Source organism: Lithobates pipiens, unplaced genomic scaffold, assembly GCF_037356315.1.
Source record: "Lithobates pipiens isolate NorthernLeopardFrog02 unplaced genomic scaffold, aLitPip1_a1.2 Scaffold_30, whole genome shotgun sequence".
In the NCBI taxonomy this organism is placed as follows: Eukaryota; Metazoa; Chordata; class Amphibia; order Anura; family Ranidae; genus Lithobates; species Lithobates pipiens.
In genome coordinates, this window is record NW_027507791.1 from 126,945,130 (window position 1) to 126,971,779 (window position 26,650).

Sequence of the window (26,650 nt, forward strand, 5' to 3'; positions counted from 1 at the left end):
AGAAGGAATAGCGTTGCTAGTACTGGCTTTCTGCTCCATACGAGGGACCTGCGGTTCTTGCGCCTCAACAACAGCAGAAGATTGGGGTCTGGTATGCCTGACCTTGGCAGGGACCACAACTCCATTGTCAGAGCTATCTGTCAGGGTGCCGCTGCTGTCTACAAATTCGTATTCTGAGCCGAAATCTGACAAATGAGTGACTTCCTCTTCACCATCTGTCATGCTCAGAAATGTGTAGGCCTCTTCACTAGTACCTTTTGATTGGCCATTTTTGGCTCTAAATTTAGTGGTACACTAGTGAGACTCGCAGGTAAAAAAGCTCCTGACTGGACTAACCGAAAAAATCAGTCAATACGCTGATGACACGTTGCTATACCTGGCGGACTCGGGCCCTTCCCTCGCAAAGGCCCTACACATGATAGAGTGGTTTGGTAGCTTTTCCGGTCTCCGTATAAACTGGGAAAAATCCCAAATTTTACCTATTGACAGTTTTCCACAGTCAGAATCTCAGGCCAGTCTGCCTCTTCAGCGAGTTGGCACTATTAAGTATCTGGGGGTATATGTCTCTAGGAATCCAGCAGATTACATTGCGCTGAATGTAGAACCATTATTCTCCCTGGTGCGTACCAAGATTCAGGCCTGGTCTCGCCTCCCCCTTGGGGTTTGGGGGCGCGTTAATCTGATTAAAATGGTCCTATTACCTAAACTACTGTATGTGTTGTGGCATGCCCCGGTATATTTGCCACTGAAATATTTTAAATCCCTTGAAAGTCTCCTTAGGCCCTTTGTATGGGGGAATAATAGACACAAGCTTGCTTGGCAGGCTTTGAAAAGCCCGACTGATATGGGGGGCATGGCTCTTCCAGATCTGAACCATTACTATATTGCCTCACAACTGTCTCAGCTTTTTCATGTAGACAAGACTGATAAACAACGTTTTCTTACCCTTCTCTGCCCTACTTGGGCACAAATTGCAGATGACCCGATAGCTGCTATCTCGACGGGGGCGGGGAGCTCTGTTGGGGAGCCAGGTAAACACTCCATGCTTTTTCATTACAGAAGGATTTGGGATCTGGCATCCACTAAACTGAATGTTACATCACCAAATGACTATACCCCACTTTGGCATAACAAACAACTGCCGGAACTTCAAAAGATCCAGGGTGTTCAGTTATGGGTATCGAGGGGAATATACTACCTGCATCACCTGATTCACCATGGTACTATTAAAACGTTTCAGGCGCTGCAGGAGGAATTTGGTATTCCAAACACTATGCTATATCAATACCTACAGGTTCAACATGCACTTGGAGCACAGTTTCCGCAGTCATTGCCTCGGCCTGCTCCCAATCCTATAGTCGCCATAGTGAAGGATACTGATCCCAAAAAGCTTATCTCATGCTTTTATGGTATGCTTACGGCCCCCGTCTCGGCGAGACTAGCGTATGCTTTGAAGTCCCGCTGGGAGGGCGATGTGGGTGAACTGACGGATGAGGAGTGGGAGGAGGCTCTGGAGACGTGCAAGTTGGTGTCCCCTAGACTCCAAGACAGGCTTTCTCAGATCTACATAGTGCATAAAGCATACCTCACCCCCCTCAGGACCGCCAAATATAATACGAATCAATCTGTGCTCTGCCCGATGTGTACTCTAGAGACTGGGACGTTCTTCCATCTTATATGGTCTTGCCCCAAACTACAGGAACTTTGGAAACAAGTAGTGTCATTTCTACATGATGTTATGGGCTCACCCTTGGCTCTCGACCCCAAACCCTGTCTACTAGGGATATTTCCTGACGTATTAGATAAAATTACTAACACTTTCCTGCAGGAAACCTTGTTTTCTGTTCGAAAAGTGATAGCTAGACAGTGGATGAGGCCCCTTCCACCCCGGGTTGAGGACTGGAAACGGGAAGTTAATTTTACGCTCCCATACAAAAAATTCTTATATAAAAATAGGGGTTGCCCAGCAAAATATCCTAGAATATGGGATAAATGGCTGCAGGAGGCTGCCACGTGTGATGAGGGAATTTGATGTAATATTACAGTACAGTAAATAATATGTCAATGTTAGGACTTTCCTTGGCAGTGATACATAATGGCTACTGTAATGGAGAAATGTGTCTTATCTATTGTTATAGTTATGACGCAACACCTTCTGAATGTTCGGTGTATGCCACTGTGATTGTAATCTCTGCAATAATGTTCAATAAACATTACCTGTTTAAAGTGAAAAAAAAAAAAGCTCCTGACTGTTAGCGGCTGATTCAAGCGCTAACAAAAAAAACTGTTAGCGATCACAGGGATCAGGCCCGACTCTGCGAACGCTGCAGTTTTGTGTTTTGTAAGTGACAGTGATCGATTAAAACTGCACTTGGGTGGGCTGGGCTAGGCGGAGGGGCTAAACGCAGGTGCTAGCAGGTATCTGGGCTGATCCCGATAAAGCTGCGTTTTTGGGAACCCTAAACTGCTGGCGACACTAGTATAGATCTGATCAAATCAGATATCAATCTGTTCAGACACTATACTACTAAGGGAGCCATGCGTGGGTGTTAGCGGTACTGGCACTAATCTGACGCTGCCTGGGGCAATGCAAATCCTATCTGAAGCTGCAACCTAACTGATTGCTGGGCGATCAGGGGACTAAACCTTTATTGGGTAAAATACGGTGGGTGCCCTGACCCTATAAAAAAAAATTAACTAGCAACTCGCTGTTTGATGCTCTCTCCTCTCAGTCTGGAACGAAAAGACTGACAAGAGGAGAAATGACATCACTTCCCCTGTCAGTGTTTACAGTTACACAGACAGAGGAAGGATCTCATTCATCAGGAGCGATCACCAGGTCCAGGCCAGATTTAATTGGCCTGGGGATTGATTAGTTCCTGATCGAATCCGATCGCCGTGGATGTTGGGGTGCACTCCCCCCGCCGGCCACACGAACCATGTGTAGCAGGGATAGGCAATTAGCGGACCTCCAGCTGTTGTAAAACTACAAGTCCCATCACGCCTCTGCCTCTGGGTGTCATGCTTGTGGCTGTCAGTCTTGCTATGCCTCATGGGACTTGCAGTTCTGCAACAGCTGGAGGTCCACTAATTGCATATCCCTGATGTATAGTAACAATTTTTTGCAGCCGGATCAACCTGCCGCAGTAAAACTGCGGCGCCTGGTCCAGAAATGGTTAATAGCAGCTTCCCCTAAATACTTACCTGAGCCTGATCTCAATTCAGCATGGTGTACATCTCTCCCAGGCTTGGCTGAAAGGCTCCTGCTGTTATCAGTCAAAATCTGGGAGCAGAGAGCAGGGGGCAGGGCTGAGCTATGTCATGTATCTGAGCAGACGCAAACAGACCAGCTTAGAATCAAGCGTGCATGAGTGCTCCATAGTAAGTGGATTGCTATATGGGGAACTCAGAAGGGGGGGAGGAACCAGGAGCGCTGGTGGGGACTCCAGAAAAGGAGGATTGGGCCTGCTCTGTGCAATGGTTTAGTCATGTTTATTATTTTAATAAAACAGCTTTACAAACACTTTAAACAAATGACGCATAAAATTGACATGCATTTATTCTTGTGATCTAGTTTAACAAAAATGCTGTGTTGCCAGATGAAAAAAAAAAAAGAACCTGCTGTTTTGCTGCTGCATTAGGGCCTGGCCAGCTTGCAGTTATATTAACCATGCAGGGCTGGATTTAACAGTGCAGTTAAAAAAAGAAAAAAAGGTCAGGGGGGGGGGGCTTACTGTCAACACACATTCATGCTATCCTCTCCATCTTCCTGATGGCACTTGTGGTCTGTGAGTATGACAGATGCAGGGAACCGGTATTCCCTGTTCACTCAGCGTGTGCTTGTACCACTAGTCACGACCTGGCAGTCATATCTGACATTACTTTCGGGTAGTGCAGAGGTGGTGCCTTGTCGCAGCCTCTGTGGCTTACGCATGTATTTGCAAAATGTGTGCAAAAGAAGCCCCTGTTAAACCTGAACTGTTCAGAAAGGTCAGTTCTGTTTGTTGTAGGCTGGCAAGTAGAGATGGGAATTTTTGTGTTGTTGTTTGACATGCGTCACCCTTCCATGTGCTCCTTGCTGTGAAGGGCAGTTATAGGTTGGGGCAGTTGACGTTTGTACTGAAGGATTCAGAACACCTTAGCAAATCTACCAACTTATTTTGCATAGAGGCCACAAGGACGGTTGGCCCGTTATACAATATGCCTGCAAGCAATTTCTGCTAAAGGGGGCAATATTAGCTTCTAAGGCCAAGAGTGTATTTACTTTTTCTACAGCACACCTTTACATCTATTGATATTTTAGTCCAATAAATTGAAAAAGAAAACATTTCCTTGTGTTTTTATGCTGTATGTGTAACGCCTTTATCATCAAGCACCATTAGACTAAAGATCTAAAGTTTTCCTGCTCAAATGTGTTTGTGAAGTCAACAATTTCTATGGCATGTACTTACCTCTTCACAAAAACGATGTATAACACTGTATCAAGGCTAAACCAAATGCAAAAAGTTCTCATAAGTCCATCAACACACAAGATACAGGACGTTCAACAGGATGGGCCTAATGCCGCGTACACACGACCGGACTTTGAGGGACTAGGTCCGACAGAGTTCTGACAGAGTTTCCGAATGAACGGACTTGGCCACACACAATCACACCAAAGTCCGACGGATTCGAACGTGATGACGTATGACTGGACTAGAATAAGGAAGTTCATAGCCAGTAGCTGCCCTCGCGTCAGTTTTTGTCAGTCGGACTAGCATACACACGAGCGGATTTCTCGGTAGGAACTGGGTCCGGCGGAAAAATTTGAAACATGTTCCATTTCTAAAGTCTGTCAGACTTTTGCAAATCAAAAGTCCGCTGCAGCCCACACACAATCGAATGGTCTGCCGGAATCATTCCGTCTGACTGTTGATGTTGAAAAGTCCGGTCGTGTGTACGCGGCATAAGACATCTGTTAATATAAGGGCAAATGACTGGATGTTGTTGGAGTTTCTCATTCCTAAAACAGCAAATAGGAGTCAGAGCAGAATGGTACTTTCCTTTTGCCAATAGAGCATAAGTGAAAGGGTTCCCCCACTTGCTAGTTGGGAACAAAACATGCCTTTAAATGTACAGTATATGATGGCAATGCTCAAACCCATCCAACTGAGAACTGTATGTTACAGGACAGCACTGCATTTACTGTTATTTTAACAGTTATACACACTCAGCCAGGAGACAGTGACTATATGACATGGCATCAAACACCAGATGTAGGGGGTCAGTGGTGACTTTCCATTCCAGTATAAATTATAAATATGCATATGAAGGATTTTAGGACTTAATTTTTTTGCATAAGCTTAATAATGACTTTAACTCTAACTCCTAAAATTTTAATCACACTGCAAGACACTGGAATTTTCACACTGTTTATTCTGGGGGGAAAAGAAACAAAAAAACAAACAAAGGCTGCATAAAAAATTAAAAAGCATAACCTCTCACAAATATCCTTGAACAATCCTGCCTGCTATAAAAACAGCCAGATATTACCAAAGCATTTCAAGAGAAAACTATTTAACATTTTCATCGCAAGGTAGACATGCTCTGACCCGCAGGCATGTGTTCTGGTCAGTGACCGTACCATTCCCCTATCAATAAATGCATAATTATTTCCATATTATATATATATATATATATTATACATTATCAGTTCAGTCTCAGACTCTGCAGTATTTAAAACATGCTGTACCAAAATATAATAATTCAGGCGTCAGACGTAGGTATTGATGATCCTGTACAGTTCACATGGGCAAATACTCTGACATCCAACAGATTACAGTACTGACTGTATGGTGACTCCAGTCCCTCAGCTTGACTTGAGCATTGGCTTTATGGTTTATAGCCTTTAAAGTGTCCTTGAAAGATAACTCAGTCTGAGCTCCTTGATTTCACTTCTAGACTTCTATAATGACGGTGGTCTTCTTCGGTTGTGAAAAGGATGTGCTTTTGCAGTAGCTGGGTCCCAAGCAAAGCCTTGGCTCTTTATAACCCCCAACTTCACTTGTACACAGACACTATGCAGGAGAAAGACCAACAAGCCATATTTCCATGTGATAGACATTCAGCTGTCCTTGGAAGTAGGATCCTGTCTGGATTCTGGAAAAAAAATAAAAAAAATAAAAATAAAGAAAGTCAAATATCCTATAAAAATACAAGTCACATAAAAACTAAAAATGTAGAAACAACTATATATTTGTGTGAACATTTTTTTATATCTTTAGGACTTTGCAGTCATACTAAATTCTACAGAATGCATACAGACATGATAAACTCAGGAACCAGTGTTAAAGGATAAGTTCAGTTTCAAACAAAATTAATAAAATGCACATTTTTTGCAAGTAAAAAAAAAAAAAAAAAAAAAATCTATTTTTATTTGTTAGAGACCTGTAAATCATTGCACCCACGATTGTGGCTGCAATGCCATGGTCCTGCAGACTGTGCAGGTGTTGCCCATACCTCCCAATATGAACAGACAGTTACACTGACAGGAAGCTCAATTAACTACCTAGAAGCACTCAACAACTCCCTGGGAGTTCATTGAGAAGTACAAGGCGACATCTGCAAAGGCTGTTAAGACTTGTAGTTTTCCCATTCACAGAACACTGAATGGATGACCCGACCTCGCAGGCGAAGCCCCGCACGGACGCATTCTTTTTTTCTTTGATTGTAACAGCAAGATCACTGTAAAAACAGGGACTTGTGCATTTGTAACATGTTACACCCTGAATATGGGTGAATCATGTAACCAGTTACAAAAGGTGAACTTATCCTTTAACCACTTCCTGCCCGGTCAATAGCAGATTGACATCTGGGAAGTGGTTCTGTTATCCTGATTGGGGCGTCCTTCAGGATAACAGCCGCCGCGCGCCCATGGGGGTGTGCATCGTGGCGATCAGTGGTGCGGTGCGTCAGTCTGACACACCGACCTTGGTAAACAGCCTCCGGCGGAGGCTTTATACCACGTGATCAGCCACGTCCAATCATGGCTGATCGCGTTGTAAACAGGAAAAGCCGTTGATCGGCTTTTCCTCACTCGTGTCTCACCGATACGAGTAGAGGAGAGCCGATCGGTGGCTCTGCTGATGGGGGGGGGGTGTCTGCGCTGATTGTTTGCAGCCCCCCTTGGATGCCCACACTAGACCACCAGGGAAGCCCCCAGGACCACCAGGAAGGGGGGCAACGTGCATGGCCAGGTATGCATGTACACCATGGCCATCCACATGTGCAAATGACAGCCCAATCAGTGCCCAAACTGAATGGCACCATCATATAACAAATGAACTCAGTGATGCTCAGCAATGCCACCCATAAGTACCCATCAGTGCCGCATACCAGGGCCACTCATCAGTACCACCTCATTGGTGCCTCCTCATCCATGCCCATCAGTGCAGCCATATCAGTGCCCGTCAGTGAAGAAAGCATACTTATTTACAAAAAATGTTAACAGAAACAAAGAAAAACTTGTTTTTTTCAAAAGTTTCGGTCTTTAATTTTTTTTGCGCAAAAAAAAATAAAATAATAATAATAATAATAATAATAATAATAATAATAATAATAATATCGCAGAGGTGATCAAATATCACCAAAAGAAAGCTCTATTTGTGGGAACAAAATGATAAAAATGCTGTATGACTGCACAATTGTCAAATTGCTACAGCGCTGAAAGCTGAAAATTGGCCTGGGCAGGAAGGTGTCTAAGTGCCCTGGTATTGAAGTGGTTAATTACACTTGTCAGCCATCATTATGGGAATGTTTTACCATGCCAAGTATCCAACAAATTAGTCGGCCCCTCTCACACGGACAAATATGCAGTTACATGTTTATCGCAGTTTGTGTGTTTCATGCATTATGCAAAATCAGGAACATTCAGAATGAAGATTTTTGCATAGTACTGCATATTTTCAGATCTGTTTGCCTTGTGTTGCATATATCGATTTCCTTGATTCCTCAAGGAGCGTGTCACACATTCTCCAGTGCTTAGAAGTACAAAGGTATTTCTCAAGCTTCTGTAGGTGGGTAGCACTTAGAAAGTGAAGGTTGCAGTCTGATTAGTCCAATGTAAACCTGTAACCCATTATGCCCAATATAGGAAAACCATAGGCTCACTTTAACACTGAATTAGGCAGTAACCATTATCAGCACTATAGAGGCCCTTTAGCAGTAACGCATTTACGGAAATGTTGCAAGTGGAGGCGGTATAAAGATCAAAACACAATTTTAATCCAGTCGGGACAAGTACAGAATGACCAACTCAGATGACCTAGAGAACAGTGTTGTTCCAATACTACATCCATAGGTCGTCATCCCCAACAGAAAGCACCTTAGGTCTTTTACAAAGCACCTGTAAACAAAACCAAAGCATGTCCAAAGTCCTATTCCATCCTAAATTAAATCTATAATTTGTGGCACAGTGTCATTAACATCTGCTCCAACCTTACTTCTATCCTCAAACTACAGTATCTCACAAAAGTCAGTACACACCTCACGTAAATATTTTATTATATCTTTTCATGTGAAAACACTGAAGAAATGACACTTTGCTACAATGTAAAGTAGTGAGTGTGCAGCTTGTATAACAGTACATTTTCTGTCCCCTCAAAATAACTCAACACACAGCCATTAATGTCTAAACCGCTGGCAACAAAATTGAGTACACCCCTAAGTGAAAATGTCCAAATTGGGCCAAATTAGTAATTTTCCCCCCCGTTGTCATGTGACTCGTTAGTGTTACAAGGTCTCAGGTGTGAATGGGGAGCAGGTGTGTTAAATTTGGTGTTATAGCTCTCACTCTCTCATACTGGTCACTAGAAGTTCAACATGGTACCTCATGGCAAAGAACTCTAATGCCGCGTACACACGACCGGACTTTGAGTTACTAGGTCCGACAGACTTTCCGAATGAACGGACTTGGCCACACACAATCACACCAAAGTCCGACGGATTCGAACGTGATGACGTACGACCGGACTAGAATAAGGAAGTTCATAGCCAGTAGCCAATAGCTGCCCTCGCGTCGGTTTTTGTCCGTCGGACTAGCATACACACGAGCGGATTTCTCGGTAGGAACTGGGTCTGGCGGAAAAATTTGAAACATGTTCCATTTCTAAAGTCTGTCGGATTTTTGCAAATCAAAAGTCCGATGCAGCCCACACACGATCGAATGGTCTGCCGGAATTGTTCTGTCGGACCTTTGATGTTGAAAAGTCCGGTCGTGTGTACACGGCATAAGGATCTGAAAAAAAGAATTGTCGCTCTACATAAAAATGGCCCAGGCTATAAGAAGATTGCCAAGACCCTGAAACTGAGCTGCAGCATGGTGGCCAAGACCATACAGGAGTTTAACAGGACAGGTTCCACTCAGAACAGGCCTTGCCATGGTCACCCAAAGAAGTTGAGTGCCTGTGCTCAGCCTCATATCCAGAGGTTGTCTTTGGGAAATAGACGTATGAATGCTGCCTGTGTTCTGCTGAGAACTGTCCCCACATCGGATAAGTGTCCACCCCGTACTGCGCAGGCGCAGCACTTACACAGTACGGAGGACAAGGAGATGCTGAAAGTCTCAGAAGATGAACGGCGCCTGCGCACTTAATAGCACCTTGTGCCCTGAGTCCAAGTTTAAGCCCCACCATGCAAGTGGACATACGGTAGATGATGTTAAACAGCACTAAGTAAGAGGGCCCCTCACGGGCTCGCTTTGCTCGCCACGCTTCGGGCACGGCCTCGTTTTGTTCGGCAATTTTTTTATTCTAACTATGTCTACTTGGATGCTGGGGTTGAACCTGGACTCAGTGCGCAGGTTCCGTTCATCTTCAGAGACCTTCGGCGTCTCCTTGTCCTCCGTACTGCGCAAGTGCAGTACAGGGTGGACACTATCCAATGGGGGACAGTATTCGACAAGACACCGGCTCTGCTGTAGAGGTTGAAGGTGTGGGGGGGTCATCCTGTCATTGCTCAGACAATACGCCACTCACTGCACCAAAAGTGGTCTGCATGGCTGTTGTCCCAGAAGGAAGCCTCTTCTAAAGATGATGCACAGCAGCCTGCAAACAGTTTGCTGAAGACAAGCAGATTAAGGACATGGATTACTGGACCCATGTCCAGGTGAGGAGTACAAAGACAAGTGTGTCTTGCCTACAGTCAAGCATGGTGGTGGGAGGGTCATGGTCTGGGGCAGTATGAGTGCTGTTGGTGTTCTATAGAATAGTGCCCTCAGTCGAAAAGTGCTCACGCATGCGCAGTACGGTAGGGCACTCCAGCTGATTTCCCGATCAGCTGGCGTGATGTCACCATAGAGCATGCGCACATCATAGGAAGCATTTTTCGACCAGAGATACCATTTGGCGGGCACAATTGAAAGCTATGCAAACAGTGGAGGGAGACTGTAGTTGTCAGATTGTGCCTCGCTGTTGTGGGGCAGGTTTACAGTGTGCTCAATGTTGGGTTTTGTCTGTGTTGCAGGATGGGGTTTGGTGTTGAATGCTGGGTTTTGCGTGTGTCTAAGGGCGGGTTGCAACACAGACAAAACCCACCCTGCAACAGCGAGGCACAATCTGACAACTACGGTCTCCCTCCGCTGTTGAGATGTTCACATGCTGGAGCCATGATGCTTTGCACCCTTGGCAAACATGAGGGGCACTAGCACCAAAGAATGTGATGCATTCAAGCAAATGGAGCCACATGCAGTTCTAATACAGCATTAAGGCGACAACCTATTGCCTGTCAAAAGGCTCTGAAAAGCAATCTGAATACAGATTGCTTTTCATAGGTGTGTCAATCTTGCCAGTCGCCATACATCCACGTTTAGCCTTACTGTATGTAGAGGTTATCAAATATCTTTTCCTCCAGATGTAAAGAGTGCCCCCTAGTCCCCTGTGATGACCTCAAAGTGAATAACTCAACACCAATTTCACTATACAAACCACTTATGTATTTGTACATGTTGATCATATCCCCCCCTTAATCTCCTCTTCTCAAGAGCAAATAAATTCAGTTCCCCTAATCTTTCCTCATAGTTGAGCTCCTCCTTGCCTCTTATCAGTTTGGTTGACCTTCTCTGCACTTTCTCCAGTTCCCTAGTCTTCTTTTGTGATTTGGTGCCCAAAACTGAACTGCATATTCCACTATAAGGCTGGGTTCACACCATGGTGAACTGGATGTGGGTTCCACGCATTCAACTCACAGTAGCAGATTTTGATCGGCTCTCTATGGAGTCGGTTCACATATCTCCGCAGCGGGTCCGATGCATCTTTTGGTCCATTTACGATCCAAATTCAGCCCAAATTTAGGCTGAAATTTGAAATTGGACCTGAAAACTTGAACCAGCATGCACCGGACCCGCTGCAGTTAGCCCAGCCTAAAACCGACTTTTCTTTCAAAAGTACCATCTGATCTATAAATTAATTTATTCATGACACAAAGTACAGATTAGGTTATAGGATAGCCGGTTTGTTGTCATTCATGCCTTATTTTCCTATGTAGGTAAATAGAGCTTTGACACATAAAAAAAATAAAAAAAAGTTAATTTTTTTTAAAAATATTTTTCAGAAAAAAAAAAACCCCGTAGAAGTTTAAAATACAATATTTAATACACAGGAATTCAAATGGTTTGAAGGCAGAAGGTTTTTTACCTTAATGCATTCTCAGTTCTGCTAGAACAGTTTTTTTGTAAATGGCAGTCACTTGGCTGGAATGAAGACCCTTAGGCTTTATGAACTGAGCCTATACCGGGAACTAATCCTCGCTCACATACATCATTGACATATGCTCTGCCAGTAGATAGGCCCGTGACAGCAGCGGCTGAATGAATACAAGGAGAACAATGAATGTAAATGTGTACATTCTATAAGGGGGCATTGTGACCTCCGATAAGGACAACTTCCTGCCTGCTTTAATCACCAAAGCGCTTGTGACTGGAAGTGTGATAAAACCTTCAGAGTCAGGCTCCTCCTATGACATACAGACAGGCACGTACACAGTGTCACACACGTACACAGTCACACACTGCACATGTTTTCACTGACCAGGAAACACACATCTGGATGCTTCTACAACACAAAGCTCTTAATAGCAATGGAAATGCGACCAGAGAAGTGCTACCACACTTCTATAAATACCAGCTATACGTGACCAGTTTAGGGGCCTAACCCATCTACACAACCCGAGAGGAAAATGGTTAGAAACCGGCCGCTGAATTCCAACAATGTGGAGAGAGACTAAAGTTCACTTATGTCCCACAAACATAGATTATACGCCTATAGGATCGGATTGCGATCTTTATGGAGCTCCAGAGTTCAGTAAAAGCTGAAAGACCGGAAGAGCAATGTCCGAAATGGAGTCAGCCAAAGCAACTCATTATCCAAGTCGATGAAAGCCAAGTGCTTCTTATAGCTTACGGCACAACAATGATCCAAACAGCTCTCCTTGTAGCCATGAACAAAGCAGAACAAACCAACACTGCTACAAGGCTCCATGCACGCTAGTGTTTTTTTAAGCTCTTAGAAGCTGTTAATTCGAATTTTTTCTGCTCCCAGAAGCTAAATAGTGTTATCCTTTGTGTCCATGCACACCACTTTAGGCTATTAGTGCCAGTTCACACTATTGCAATGCCAGACATCGCATGTAATTCGCAGCGCCACTGATGTTTACATATGATGTCTGTGCGGTGCAAAGTCAGCCATACAGATAGTATGGCTGATATCGCACCGTATTTGGTCCAAACACGCACAGGACCCTTTTCTGTTCGGACCAGAATCGGATCGCATGTGTGTTCACACATATGCGATCCGATTCTTGTCCGAACTGTCAGTTCGCAGTGCGATATGCGAGCTGAAATGTGGGTGTCGTTAACATATGACACTCCCCAGCAGTTCGCATATGGCAGTGTGAACTGCTGTGCGTGTCGGTTGCGAGTCGGGTACCCGCATATGATTCGCAGGGTTCTCGCATCGCAATAGAGTGAACCGCCACTTAGAGTTTTTTGAGCTTCAGTGTCTTGGATTGTTTTGCAGCAGAAACACTTGCTAAAAATAAATAAAAAAAACACCACTAGTGTGCATGGAGGATAAAGGCTCTATGCATACTAGCTTTTTTTTAAGCTCCTAGAAGTCGTTACAAGCTTTTTTTTTTTTTTTTTACTACTACTAAAATGCTCGTAAATTTTTTTTCCTCCTTATGTACTGCGAAAACAATAAAAAGCTAATGTTCCTAAATGCTTCTAAAAGCCATCAGCATTTTTCTAGCTTTTCTTGAGCTTATGAAAAATGCTAGTGTGTATGAAGCCAAAGAAAGAACAAAAAAAAAAACCCCACAAAGCTAGTCACACATCAAAGGATAGTCACAGCACAAAGTAAGTATTTTGGGTCATACTATATTGTCCCCCAATAGCCAATTTCACACATGTCATTTAGTGATTATGATCAAGTGGTGTCATTGTGCTAAGCTCATTCAGCACAGACGTGGTCAATGGGAACCCTGCATCGTCCGACAACAAGGGGGGAAAGGCTCACAAACAGAACATGACAGATTGTGGAAGGTGGATACAAAACAGTAATATCTGCATACATTCTGGATTGCCTACAGAATACCACACTGAAAATGCAATTAGGAGTCGATGGTGATTTTGCATCGATATGGATAAAATAAAAAAACAAAAACAAAAAAACACAGTTAACTTATAGCGTATCTAAACACAAAGGGGGGGGGTGCATTTTCCCAGTCCTTTAGCCCCCGTTCACATTACAGCGACTTGTCATGTGATTTGACATGTTGAATCACATGACCAGTCACATCCTATTGACGGCAATGGCATTGTTCAAATTGATAAGGTGCCGCATCGATTTGAAAAAAAATAGTACATGCACTACTTTTGGCGATTTCAGGTGCGACTTCAATAAACATTATGCATGAAGCTGCACAGATATCTTCAAAGGCGCACGGAGATGCAGCATTGAAATTGTGCGATTTCAGATGAAAGCATGGATTTCCAAGCCGCACTCAATGTGAATAGGGGCTAAAGCTAGATTTAGACAAGCAGCTAAATCTTTGATCCACGTTCAGATCGCTATTAAGAGGCCATTGACAGGTGATGAGGAGGCAATGCGACTCCTCACTGCCCGTTTTAACCAACAAATGTGCTGCAACCTCATACATTGCATGCAGTTGTGGGGCATTTGCAGAGCTTCTCCGTTTGCTTGAATGGGTCACACTCAGTGCTCTTGCTGCCCGCTGTTCACGACATGTTGGAAAGCTTTTACCGCGGTTGCAAAGTAGAACATTGCAACCACAGCATGTAAACAACCCTGTCAGCTGCCATATACAGCTTAAGGGGGGGGGGGGCAGTTGGGGGCACTAAAAACAAAGCTCAACCACACAACATTAAACTTATGTAATATCTGCCTTTGTTTTCCCATTTCATTTCTTGCTCCGTTTACCTGGAACTTTGAGTAAAATGTCCTGTCCTAGAGTAACAACAAAGTCCACTGTACAATATCTATGGAGGAGCAGTGTGGTCAGCCTAAGACAGGAAGTATTTTAGGAGTATATAAGATCTTTCCCTCTCCTACAAGTATAAGGGTGAGGTGTTTTGTATCCCAGAGATAGCTGGGAAGAATTCTACTTGATAACAGTCGGCACATAGTACACAAAGTTGTAAGCTCACTAGACCTCAATGGTATAAATCAACAATCCAAAAAGGCAGCAAGAGACGTTTATTCTGAAGGCTTGCATACAATTTAAGAGGGAGGTTTTGCAGTAAAAGTGGATTCCCAGCCAAAACGTGTATTGTATAGAATGGGGAAGGGCAGCTCTTTTTAGTGTTGTCCCGATTATTCACCAAGATGCCCTCTCACTTCCTGTTCTGGTGACACCCAGAGCATGGCTAAGAGTTTGATTTCCTGGTTCCCCTCTCTGTAGTACACTCCTTTAAAGAATCTACGCAAACAGGAATTTTGGCTTACAGCAAGTTATAGTCCCACCGGGACTGATAAGGGGAATTCTTCCCACAGAGAGCAAAAAAATAAAAAATCCTTCTCCACTCCAACAACAATGTAAACATATATATTCAGTGTTGGCTGGGGATCCAAAGACCAGCCTTTTACAAGTCTATTTCACAGACACAACTTACCACTTAATCTTTTGAACCTCTGTTTAGCAGCTGCCCGCTCTTTGGCATCAAAATACCAGACTGTCAGAGCATACCTGTAATGTAAATATAAATGTGATTCCACACTTGGGTCTGTGATCACTCACAAATAACATCTAATACAAAACGTCGAAAACCAAAATGTATATACAACAAAGTTAAAAAGTACATTGCTAAATGCAAAATATAAATCGTAATGAGCTTTAATTACACAGTGCAAAAAATAATTGTGCATGTAAAAACTCGTTACAAATAGTGTCAATCATCCATACACACAAATAATGCCAATCATCCATACACATAACAATCAGTGACAGTTAGAGGCAGGTATATATAAAATATATATTTGTTTATATATAGATATATATATATATATATATATATATATATATATATATATATATATATATATATATATATATAAACAATCTGACAAATCTGGATGTGCATAAAAAGTCCACTTAAAGACCTGCAACCACTCCAATGTGCAGTAATGTTCAATATGTGATAAGGTTGGTGGGGAAATCCAATAAGCATCCAAACTACTTCTCAGATCCCCTATGATGTCATCACGCATAGTAAGCGGTTGGCTGAGCGATCTGAGCAGACTTACCTATCTGGATTTTTATTGAGATAAGCAATACTGCTACTTCTTAAAAATGTAAGTGAGCACTTTATTCGTTTAATAAAGCGGATCTTAACATACTGCACTATATGGAATGCGGCTGTTTCATTTTCTCTTTTCCGGGTTTTTGTTCCATACTAAAATGAGCGGGATCCATCCTGGGCATTGGGCGTTAACCCAATAAGTGCCCCATATGACCACGAGGATCTGGCAAGCTGTTTTGTTGATTGATGGACCACTGCTGGATGCTTACTGGCTTCATCACATATTACACATTTCTACACACTTGGGGGGGAAATCACAAGTTATTAAGAGGACTTTTTATGCACATCAAGATTTGTCACATACTGTTATATGTATGGACCCAACGTAATGACATCTTCACAGACACTAGGCAAGCCCAATGAGATCTGTCACAGATTGTTATGTGTATGGATGATTGGCACTATTTGTAGAGAGTTTTCACTTGCAAAGTTTTTTGCACGGTGTTCAAAAGTCATTACGATTACATTTTGCATTCAGCGCTGTGCTTTTTGGTTTTGTTGTATATACCTGTAATATGGAAAAAGGCCATTACAGATGCTGCACAAACATGGACAAATATATATCAAAGCACCACATGAGCCGGGGCTTACCTAATGGCATAGGAAGGCTGAACCTCGTGTGGATTACGACGGTCGGACCAGAAAAAAAGCAGCCGGTCAAAGAGTGGCTCCACGTCCGCCACTTCTGAGCCGCCACCAGGGAAAATTCGCAGAACTCCCCCGTGAACCTGTAACACCAGGGAGGTTATAGAATCAGAACATCAACTCCATGATCCAATAATAAAACTATCCCTTATAGATGAACAGATAATATGAAAGAACATATAGAAGAAATACTCAACTCAAATAAAGGCTAATTATATATAATACACACACACACACACACACAATATTTCACAAAAGTGAGTACACCCCTCACATTTTTGTAAATATTTTGTTCTCTGTTACAAGAAGGGCACTTTAACACTGAGCAGCGCAGGGCATCGGCGGTAAAGCGCTGCTAATGAGTCGTTTTTTCCGCCAGCTAGCAGGGCGTATTTAACCCCCGCTTACGGACGAAAAGTCAGTAGAGGCGCCACTCCCCATTGATTTCAATGGCGCTCCAAAAGCGCCTCAAAGATTCTGCTTGCAGGACTTTTTTGAGCGTCCTGCCAGCGCACCGCTCCACTCTGGCTTTCACATGGGAGTCAAAGGAGAGGCACTTTGCAGGCGCTAATAGACTCCAGCATGTATGTCTCCCTATTTGACCTTTAAAATTACCCTAGTCTAAGAGAGAGGTGTGTGTAAATATATACACATTATATTATATATATATATATATATATATATATATATATATATATATATATATATACACACACATACATATACATACACACACACACACACACACACTATCTCACAAAAGTGAGTACACCCCTCACATTTTTTTTGTAAATATTTTATTATATCTTTTCATGTGACAACACTGAAGAAATGACACTTTGCTACAATGTAAAGTAGTGAGTGTACAGCTTGTATAACAGTGTCAATTTGCTGTCCCCTCAAAATAACTTAACACAGCCATTAATGTCTAAACCGCTGGCAACAAACGTGAATACAGCCCTAAGTGAAAATGTCCAAATTGGGCCCAAAGTGTCAATATTTTGTGTGGCCACCATTATTTTCCAGCACTGCCTTAACCCTCTTGGGCATGGAGTTCACCAGAGCTTTATAGGTTGCTAAAAGAGTCCTTTTCCACTCCTTCGACATCACGGAGCTGATGGATGTTGGAGACCTTGCACTCCTCCACCTTCTATTTGAGGATGTCCCACAGATGCGCAATAGGGTTTAGGTCTGGAGACATGCTTGGCCAGTCCATCATCTTTAGCAAGGCAGTGGTCATCTTGGAGGTACGTTTGGGGTGGTTATGCTGGAATACTGCCCTGCAGCCCAGTTTCCGAAGGGAAGGGATAATGCTTCTGCTTCAGTATGTCACATTACATGTTGGCATTCATGGTTCCCTTAATGAACAGTAGCTCTCCAGTGCCGGCAGAACTCATGCTGCCCACACGCTTGACACCACCTGAACCAAATAAGTTTATCTTGGTGTCATCAGACCACAGGACATGGTTCCAGTAATCCATGTCCTTAGGCCGCGTACACACGGGCGGACTGTCTGACGGACTTGGTCCGCTGAAACGTGTTTCAGTGGACAGTCCGCTCGTGTGTGGGCTTCAGCTGACTTTTTCAGCAGTCTGGCGGACTAAGTCTTTCGGAATTTCCGTAATATTGTCCGTCCAAACTTGGTTTCAGCGGACAGTCCGCTCGTGAGTAGGCAAGTTGGACGGACTAAGTATGGCGCATGCTCAGAAAGGATTTACACGGCCGAAGGTTGCATTGCAGTGTATTGGACATCGTATTTCTAGTCCCGTCGTACGTGCTGTACACGTCATCGCGCAAGCTTTCAGCGGACTGTCTGTTCATCGTGTGTGGTCAAGTCCGTTCATTCAAAAGTAGGACAGACTGTCTGTCGGATTGTCTGACGGACTTAGTTGGACGGATAGTCCGCCCGTGTGTACGCGGCCTTAGTCTGCTCGTTTACGGCAAACTGTTTGTCGCCTTTCTTGTGCATTATCTTTAGAAGAGACTTCCTTCTGGGAAGACAGCCATGCAGACCAATTTGATACAGTGCGAGTATGGTCTGAGCACCGACAGGCTGACCCTTCAACCTCTGCAGCACTCATACGTCTATTTCCATAAGACCACCTCTGGATATGACACTGAGCACATGCACTCAACTTCTTTGGTCGACCATGGAGAAGCCTGTTGTGAGTGGAGCCTGTCCTGTTAAACCCCTGTATGGTCTTGGCCACTGTGCTGCAGCTCAATTTCAGGGTCTTTGCAATCTTCTTATAGCCTAGGCCAACTTTATGTAGAGCAACAATTCTTTTTTTTCAGATCCTCAGAGTTCTTTGCCTTGAGGTGCCATGTTGAACTTCCAGTGACCAGTATGAGAGCGATAACACCAAATTTACCACACCTGCTCCCCATTCACACCTGAGACCTTGTAATACTAACGAGGCACATGACACCGGGGAAGGAAAATGGCTAATTGGACCCAATTCGGATATTTTCACTTAGGTGTGTACTCACTTTTGTTGCCAGCGGTTTAGACATTAATGGCTTTTTGTCGAGTTATTTTGAGGGGACAGCAAATTTACACTGTTATAGAAGCTGTACACTCACTACTTTACATTATAGCAAAGTGTAATTTCTTCAGTGTTGTCACATGAAAAGATATAATAAAATATTTACAAAAATGTAAGGGGTGTATTTACTTTTGTGAGATATGGTGTGTGTGTATATATATATATATATACACACACACACACACACACACACACACACACACACACACACACCTCTCTATCAGACTATGGTAATTTTAAAAGTCAAAGAGGGAGACATACATGCTGGTGTCTATTGTCCCCCTTTCACACGGAGGTGCTTTACAGGCGCTATAAATAGCACCTGCAAAGTGCCTCTCCTGTCACTCCAGTGTGAAAGCCCGAGTGCTTTCACACTGGAGCGGTGCGCTGGCAGGACGCTCAAAAATTCCTGCAAGCAGTATCTTTGAGGCGCTGTAGGAGCTGTGAATACAGCACTCCTAAAGCACCCCTGCCAATTGAAATCAATGGGCAGCGAAGCTTTGCGGGCGCCTGTAACAATTCTTCGGCCGTAAGCAGGGGTTAAGGCTGGGTTCACACTGCTGCGGTGATGAGATTGGATGTGATTCGCAATGCACTGCAAATCACATCTGATCTCTGTGCGATACTATCTGTATGGCTGAATTCACATCGCATCCGACCCAAACTCGTACAGGACCCTTTTTTTGGTCCGCAGCAGAATCGGATCACATGGGTGTTCCCACCATGCGATCCGATTCCTGTCCGAGTTTGCAGATCACACTGCGATATGCAAACTGATCTGGGGGTGTCATTAACGTTTCACCGACACTCCCAGCAGTTCGCATAGGGCAGTGTGAACTGCTGCCAGGAGGCATGTGATGCGGGAACCCGCTGCGGATTCGCAGCATTCCCACATTGCAGCAGTGTGAACCCAGCCTAAATGCACCCCACTAGTGGCCGAAAAAAACGACTCGCCAAAAATAGGGCAGCTTTCCCACCGACGCCCAGCGCTACTCAGTGTTAAAGTGCCCTTATTGTAACAGAACACCAAAGCCCATGTTGCTCACACTAAACTTTCAACTGAGCACAAGGCTGACCATACACCCTACAATTTGATTGGATGAAGCCCTTGGATGTACCAGCAGCTATATCATACAAGGGCCGTCCTGATTAGGTACCAATTGCACTGGTTGTTTAGCTTTGTCAACTCCTAAACTCACTACATTCCTTACAATCTCCCTGTAGGATGTCCTTTAGATTTAGTGTAGTGCAAGAGCCCACCAGACTGGCTACAGCTTGATTGCATGGTTTAGGCAAGTCCTCATATTACATAGTTTTGGTATAACTAAAGTAGAATGAACAAAGATTGTAAGGTCAGACTGGAACATGTATAGCGACCTTAAAAGATAATTGCATCATGTATGCCCACTTTAGCCAATTTGTTTTTTTTTTCATGACAGTTTACTCCCTAGGAGTGCTCTCCTGTATCATTTGTAAAACAGCCAAACTGCAGAACTTGCCCACTAAATCTGGCCATAGGTGGATCAAAATGTGGCCAGCACAGAAGGGTCTGGCCGAATTTCAAACCATTTATGGCTGTTCGAGTTCATGAGACGCTGATCTAATGATCGACTTCTCATGAATGGGCTTGTTAGAAAACGTTTGTCCAGATGGCAGCAGTACTGATCACTGTATCTTGACAGGGGAGGAATCCCTGCTGTCAGAATACAATGACACAATGGGCAGCATTCCTTCATCCACCTTGCTTGTGTGGACGGGGAAACTCATTCCGGTTGTTTTCCCCTACCGGCTGATCGTAAAAAGCAAAAAACTGATCCATGTATGGCCAGCCTTAAGCTGGATACACATTATACAATTTTCTGTAGATTTTTTTCCTTCAGATTTACCAAAACCATATAATATGAGGTCAAACCTTAAGAGTTTCAATTTGTATGCAATCAGGTAGGCCATTGCACTACATGGTTTTGATAAATCTAAAGGAAATCCGACAACAAAAGTTGTAGTGTGTAAGGGGTCTAAGCATCCAAAGCTACTCTAGGGTCTTAGTGCTCAATCAAGAATTGTGGCTCTGTTCTGGATTGCTCAGATGATTAATCAAGCGTTTTCCAACCTACCTTTGCATCCCAGTTCTTGTTCAGGTAATAGATGCAAGTAATGCAGCGTCCATCTTTTGTTGGATTATCTACATGGCGCACATAGCCAGCACCATTGCCTGGATAACAAGCTACCATTGCCTGGAAAATAAGAAATCGATTGTTCCTTTAAGTTCCTAGAAAGCTCTGTTTATATGACACTTTACATGAACTACAAGTCCCAGCATGGCCTGCATTTGGGGTAGATTAGCTTTAGGTAATCTGTGCTGATAGCAGTCTAGAGCAGTGGTTCTCAACCTCAGTCCTCAAGTACCCCCAATGGGCCATGTTTTGGGAATTTCCCTAAATGATATTGGATTTAACCATTTGCCCCTTTCCTGACCAAGGCATTTTCTGCAATACGGCACTGCGTCACTTTAACTGACGTTGTACCCAAACAAATAGAGCTTTTATTTGGTGGTATTTGATCACCTCTGCAGTTTTTATTTCTTTCACTATAAATAAAAGAGCGAGAATTAAAAAAAATAAATAAATAAATAAAATAAACCACACACAAAATTTTACTTTTTGCCATAATAAATACCCCCCCCCCCCCCAAAAAAAAAAAAAATCATCAGTTTAGGCCGATATATTCTTCTACATATCTATGGTAAAAAAAAAAAAAATCAAAAAAAAAAATCAAAAAAAAATCACAATAAGTGTATATTGATTGGTTTGTGCAAAAGTTATAGCGTCTACAAAATAGGGGATATATTTATAGCATTTTTATTTATTTATTTTGCTAGTAATGGCGGCGATCTGCGATTTATCAGGACTGAGACATTATCGGACACTTGACACATTTTTGGGACCACTGACATTTATACAGCGATCAGTGCTATAAAAACGCACTGATTACTGTGTAAATGTCACTGGCAGCAAAGGAGGTTAACACTAGGGGGCGATCAAGGGGTTAAATGTGTTCCCTTACTGTGTGTTCTAACTGTGGGAGGATGGGACTGACTTGGAGAGGAGACAGATTGTTCATATATACTAGGAACACACAATCTGTCTCCTCTCCCCTGACAGGACGTGGATTTGAGCATTTACACACACAAATCCCCACAGGTGCCCAGTGGAGATCACAGCCATGCGCACCGGCTCCTTAGCGACGCAGCAGGTGCGTGCCCCCTATACTCCTTAAAACGCCCGCTGTACAGCTACGGCGATTTGCGCAGGACTGCCATTCTGATTGACGGTGGCCAGTCGGCAAGTGGTTAAAGCAGCTGTGCAAAGGAAGGCCCTGAAAACCCATGGACTGTTGGGGGTACTTGAGGACCGAGGGTGAGAACCACTTGGCTACACCATGCAAGGGACTTACCAATACAAAACCAATAGCAACCAGTTTTGTCTAACCATTGTCATGCAAGTGCTAGTTCACACCAGACGCAGTTCCGCATGCTTTTTTTCTGCACTAAAAATGCATGCACAGTGTTTTCCTTGTACTCCAATGGCTCTAGTTCACACCATGCAGTCAGTTTCTGGTGCAGAAACTAACTGGAAACTGACTGCATGGTGTGAACAAGAGCCATTGCAATGCATAGAAAACACTGTGCATGCATTTTGTGCAGGGGGAGAAAAAAAAAAAAAAAAACACACGGACCTGCATCTGGTGTGAACTGGCCCTAAATGTTGGACTGCTACGATTGGCTGTTCTAAAAAAGAAATGTGATAAAACAGTAATCCGTGGGAACTGAACAACTGTAAATGTTTATTTTTTATCTTTGATGTCCTGGATATAAAATGTGGACGCTAAAACTATAAGACAGCAACGTCAAGTACAGCTTTTAAATCTGATGGAATAATGCTCACCACACACTATACAATCTGAATGTACAGATCTCCCAACTACTATGTAGTGCAAGGGCCTGTCTGATTGGATACAAACGGATTGGGGAAATTAGACAGCACCTTGTAGTACATAAAGTAGATTGTACAAAGGTTTTATCATCAGATTGTAAGGTGACCCAATGGGGGGTTTATTTACTGGACTTCCCTCAACTGGGGATATTGTGAATGTCTCAATAGTGAACATGCCTCACCACACTACTGCTTTAGTTATTGCAGGGCAGGAGTTACAGAATCCTATAATGAATGGGGGCAAATCCTTTGGAACATGTTCAAGGCTCCTGTACTGCAGTGTAACCGGGAATACAAAGCTCCGTTACAGTCTTTACATGATCATATAACCAAGTATGGAGACCAAAGACGGTGACAGGTTATTGCATTTGTAGTCCTTTTACTGACTAATCAATTTGATTGCAAGTGTACTCTAAAGCTGGGCATACACTGTCAGATTTTCTTTTGAAAGTCCTGAGAAATTGTTCAACAGAACATTCTCTCTTATCATTGAATAAACTCATTTTAATAGAAAGCCTTTAAAACTGCCCTTCTCAGATGTATCAGACAAGTTTCCTTACATAATATACTATTCCCCCCCCCCCTCCCCCAATTAAAAAACCACATGCACAAACATTTTGCCTCGTGCTTCTTTGACTTTTCCTATCACTACGATTGAAAGTGAATGCCAATCTGACCCCAATACCATTAGAAAATCAAATGAAGGTTCCAAACATGAAAATTTCCAAGATGATTACTGATGTATGACCAGCTTTAAATTGAGGATTCGGCTACAGAGAATGCTGCATGTGAACGATATTAGGAGCACTCAATAAGGGCAGAGTATTCAAAAGGAGGGCAACTCATAATCCAGCAAGTAGAGGAAAGGCAATCCAATGTACAGATGTAGTAAGCGCAGGGTAAGACTATACCCAGGTCATAGAATGCAATGTGTACAGAGAGATCTGGATACACACTATACAACTTTTGTTCGATTTACCGTCAACTATGTACTGCACGATTTCATACAAACTGAAAGTGTTTAGGTTTGACCTCATATTATATTCGGCGAATGTAAAGGGGAAAAAGTGTATTCAGAATGGGACAATTTGGGGTTGATTTAATAAAACCGGAGAGTGCAAAATCTGTTGCAGCTGTGCATGGTAGCCAATCAGCTTCTATCTTCAGTTTATTTACTTAAGCTTTGACAAAAAAAAAGCGGATTGGTTTCTACACAGAGCTGCACCAGGTTTTGTACTCTCAAGTTTTAGTAAATCAACTCCTGTGTGTCCAGCAGAAGCCCAGACTGAGGGGTTCAGGTCACGGTATAACTAGAAGAACTTTGTAACATCCAGTTGGACTTGATAGTATTTCCTACATTATCTGAACACCTTCTTCAGTTCTAACAAGTGTCAGGAACATACCCCAGCACTTCGATCTAAACATGCAACTCCGTCAACTAAATCTAAAATTGTAGGAGGTATGTTCCCAACACATTAGGACAATGGAAGCTGCAAAGGGTCTTCAACAAGTCCAGCTAAATGTGACCAACATCCACCATATAGATCGTGACCTGCACCTCGCTCAGTATGTGCCTACCTCCAATAAAAAAATAAAAAATGAAAAAAAAATTGTGCCCTCCGATTATCTACCCTTCTGTGAAATGGCCTCCATATTACTACACAAGTCTAACACAACGTGACCACCACTAGCTGTGTGGATACTTCATTAAAGAGGGAACACAGAAGACAGACAGAATACAGCAATACGACTGCTAACCTAATAGTATATATGAGGGGTATATAAAGGGTCATCTAGTCAACAGTTTTTTCCTTTTAGTTTTGGATAGAGTAGGGAAGGGTTAAGCCTTGTGAATATAGGTTTTGCTGTCTGTATCATTGGAGACTGTTCCCTTCACTTCTTGCCCTAGAGACATAGCAGGAAGTTAAAGGGAATCTCCCAAAGTCAAGTGTATTCTCCTCGTAGACAGCTGTTCCCACAGCAAGTGTCTCCATTGGAAGGAGTCCCATTACCTCTTGTTCTGGGGACAACGCTAACATTTTGGATTTCTGCTCATGTTTTCTCTCGGTTTCCGGTAGAAGTGAAACTTCCCCAGTTAGAACAATAATCAAAACGTGACAGAGGGTGGAACTCTTCCTCACTCTATCTAAAAAAAAAAAACACTTTATTGTAGGCGGCATTTGTCCCCTTTGGAAGATGTCTGGTTACCTCTTGTTCTGAGGACAATGCTAAAATTCTAGATTTTCCCCCCCATCATTAATGATGGTCACCATTACAAATAGAGGGCTAAGACCCCCACCCCTCAAAAGGGGATATAGACTGCAATCAAAATTTGACAGGATGGTCTAACCCTTCCACATGCTATCTAAAACCAAAACTTAGGTTCTGCCTACAGATACATTTTAAGGTTAGAATGTGTAATAAAAAATAAATTAAAAAGGTAAGCATGGGGAAAATAGAAGCATAATCCAGAATGTGCATTCCATTCATTCAGAAAGTAGAGGAAGTAAAATACAGCGAGTACAAAGTCATCAGAAGGCCGAGGACACACCAAGCATAAGAAGGGGGTAAAAGATGGATGAAATGAGCCCTGGTATGGGATTCTACAGGGGAGCGGAGGAAGCATCAAGATGAAAGCAGACTTCAAAGCATAACGTGACAACATGAACAAAGCAGACATATTAGAGCAAAAAACAAAAACAAACAAACAAAAAAAAAAAACACACACACACACACACACAAAACAAAACCACACCAACAAGACAGATGCATGGAAGAGGTTAGACTTGGCCAGAGGATTGGTGGATGGACACCTGAGCTGGCGACGATGCGGTTTGGTATTTTGCTCGGATTTTCCCCAAACATGGAAGAACTCTCCCCACAGACAGACGGGTGATAGGTTGCAGGGTGACGGGTACAGCCAGTACGAGGGTCTCACCTTGGACCTCTCCTTCACATAGCACTGGCCCAGATGGTTTCCACACAACACCACCAGCCGGTCGATCACCGAAAGGACCAGCCCGATGGCCTCACATCCCTCTTCGGTGCCGGCGATCCAGGCGATCTTGTCCCCCCGCAGGTGCTTCTTGGAGACGCCTCGAAGGTTCCCCGCTAGCTGGCCATCCTTCAGGGCCCCTTCCTGGTGCAGGTGTCTGACCTGGGCCAGAACTTGGTCCCCCAACTCTTCTCCCAAGATGTTGTCCAGGTAACAGTAGCCGGCCGAGCGCAGACGGGGCACAATGTGCTCCAGGGCCAGCTTCTCAAGGTCCACCGAGGGGCCATGCTTGAGAGGCATGGCGGGTGGGGGAAGGTGACAAGCAGGTCCCAGGGTGACAGCTTACAAGTTCTCTAGGAACATTGTACTAGAGGGAGGAAGAGCTTCACCTGCCTGACACACAGAGTGACACAAGGAATGTCCATGAGCCCCACAATGGAGGAGAGCGTTCAGGCAATGACTGGAGATCAGTCTTCTATGTACCTAGAGCTCTATGTATGTGCTGTCACTGATCAACTCCTATAAGGCTCCGGCTACGTGTCTGTATATATGTCACCCTGCCCCCCGCCAGCCCTATACAACCCTGTACGTGCGGAATGAGCTCTTTCCACTAGGAGGGTGG

At 43.5% G+C, this 26,650-nt stretch overlaps 1 protein-coding gene across 2 annotated transcripts; it reads right to left on the minus strand.

The window, feature by feature from the left end:
- Positions 1-5,395: 5,395 nt before the first annotated feature.
- EGLN3 (egl-9 family hypoxia inducible factor 3) lies at positions 5,396-26,650 on the minus strand. Of its 2 annotated transcripts, XM_077464830.1 has the most exons (5): positions 25,972-26,648; positions 21,156-21,275; positions 16,442-16,578; positions 15,164-15,237; positions 5,396-6,138 (listed from the first exon to the last, which is right to left on the minus strand). In XM_077464830.1, exons 1-5 carry the CDS (start codon positions 26,326-26,328, stop codon positions 6,104-6,106), a joined length of 723 nt encoding a protein of 240 aa, XP_077320956.1. In that variant the 5' UTR covers positions 26,329-26,648; the 3' UTR covers positions 5,396-6,103. The 2 variants fall into 2 exon arrangements, with proteins under 2 accessions (XP_077320956.1, XP_077320957.1); XM_077464831.1 differs by lacking the exon at positions 21,156-21,275 and having other exon boundaries at positions 25,972-26,650.

Coding starts and splice junctions, on each gene's coding strand:
- EGLN3 (XM_077464830.1), bottom strand. CDS start 26,328: ATGCCTCTCAAGCATGGCCCCTCGGTGGACCTTGAGAAGCTGGCCCTG. Junction 15,238..16,441: donor CAGCCTTCCTATGCCATTAG/GTAAGCCCCGGC, acceptor TTTACATTACAG/GTATGCTCTGACAGTCTGGT. Junction 6,139..15,163: donor GAGGTTCAAAAGATTAAGTG/GTAAGTTGTGTC, acceptor TTTTTTTTCCAG/AATCCAGACAGGATCCTACT.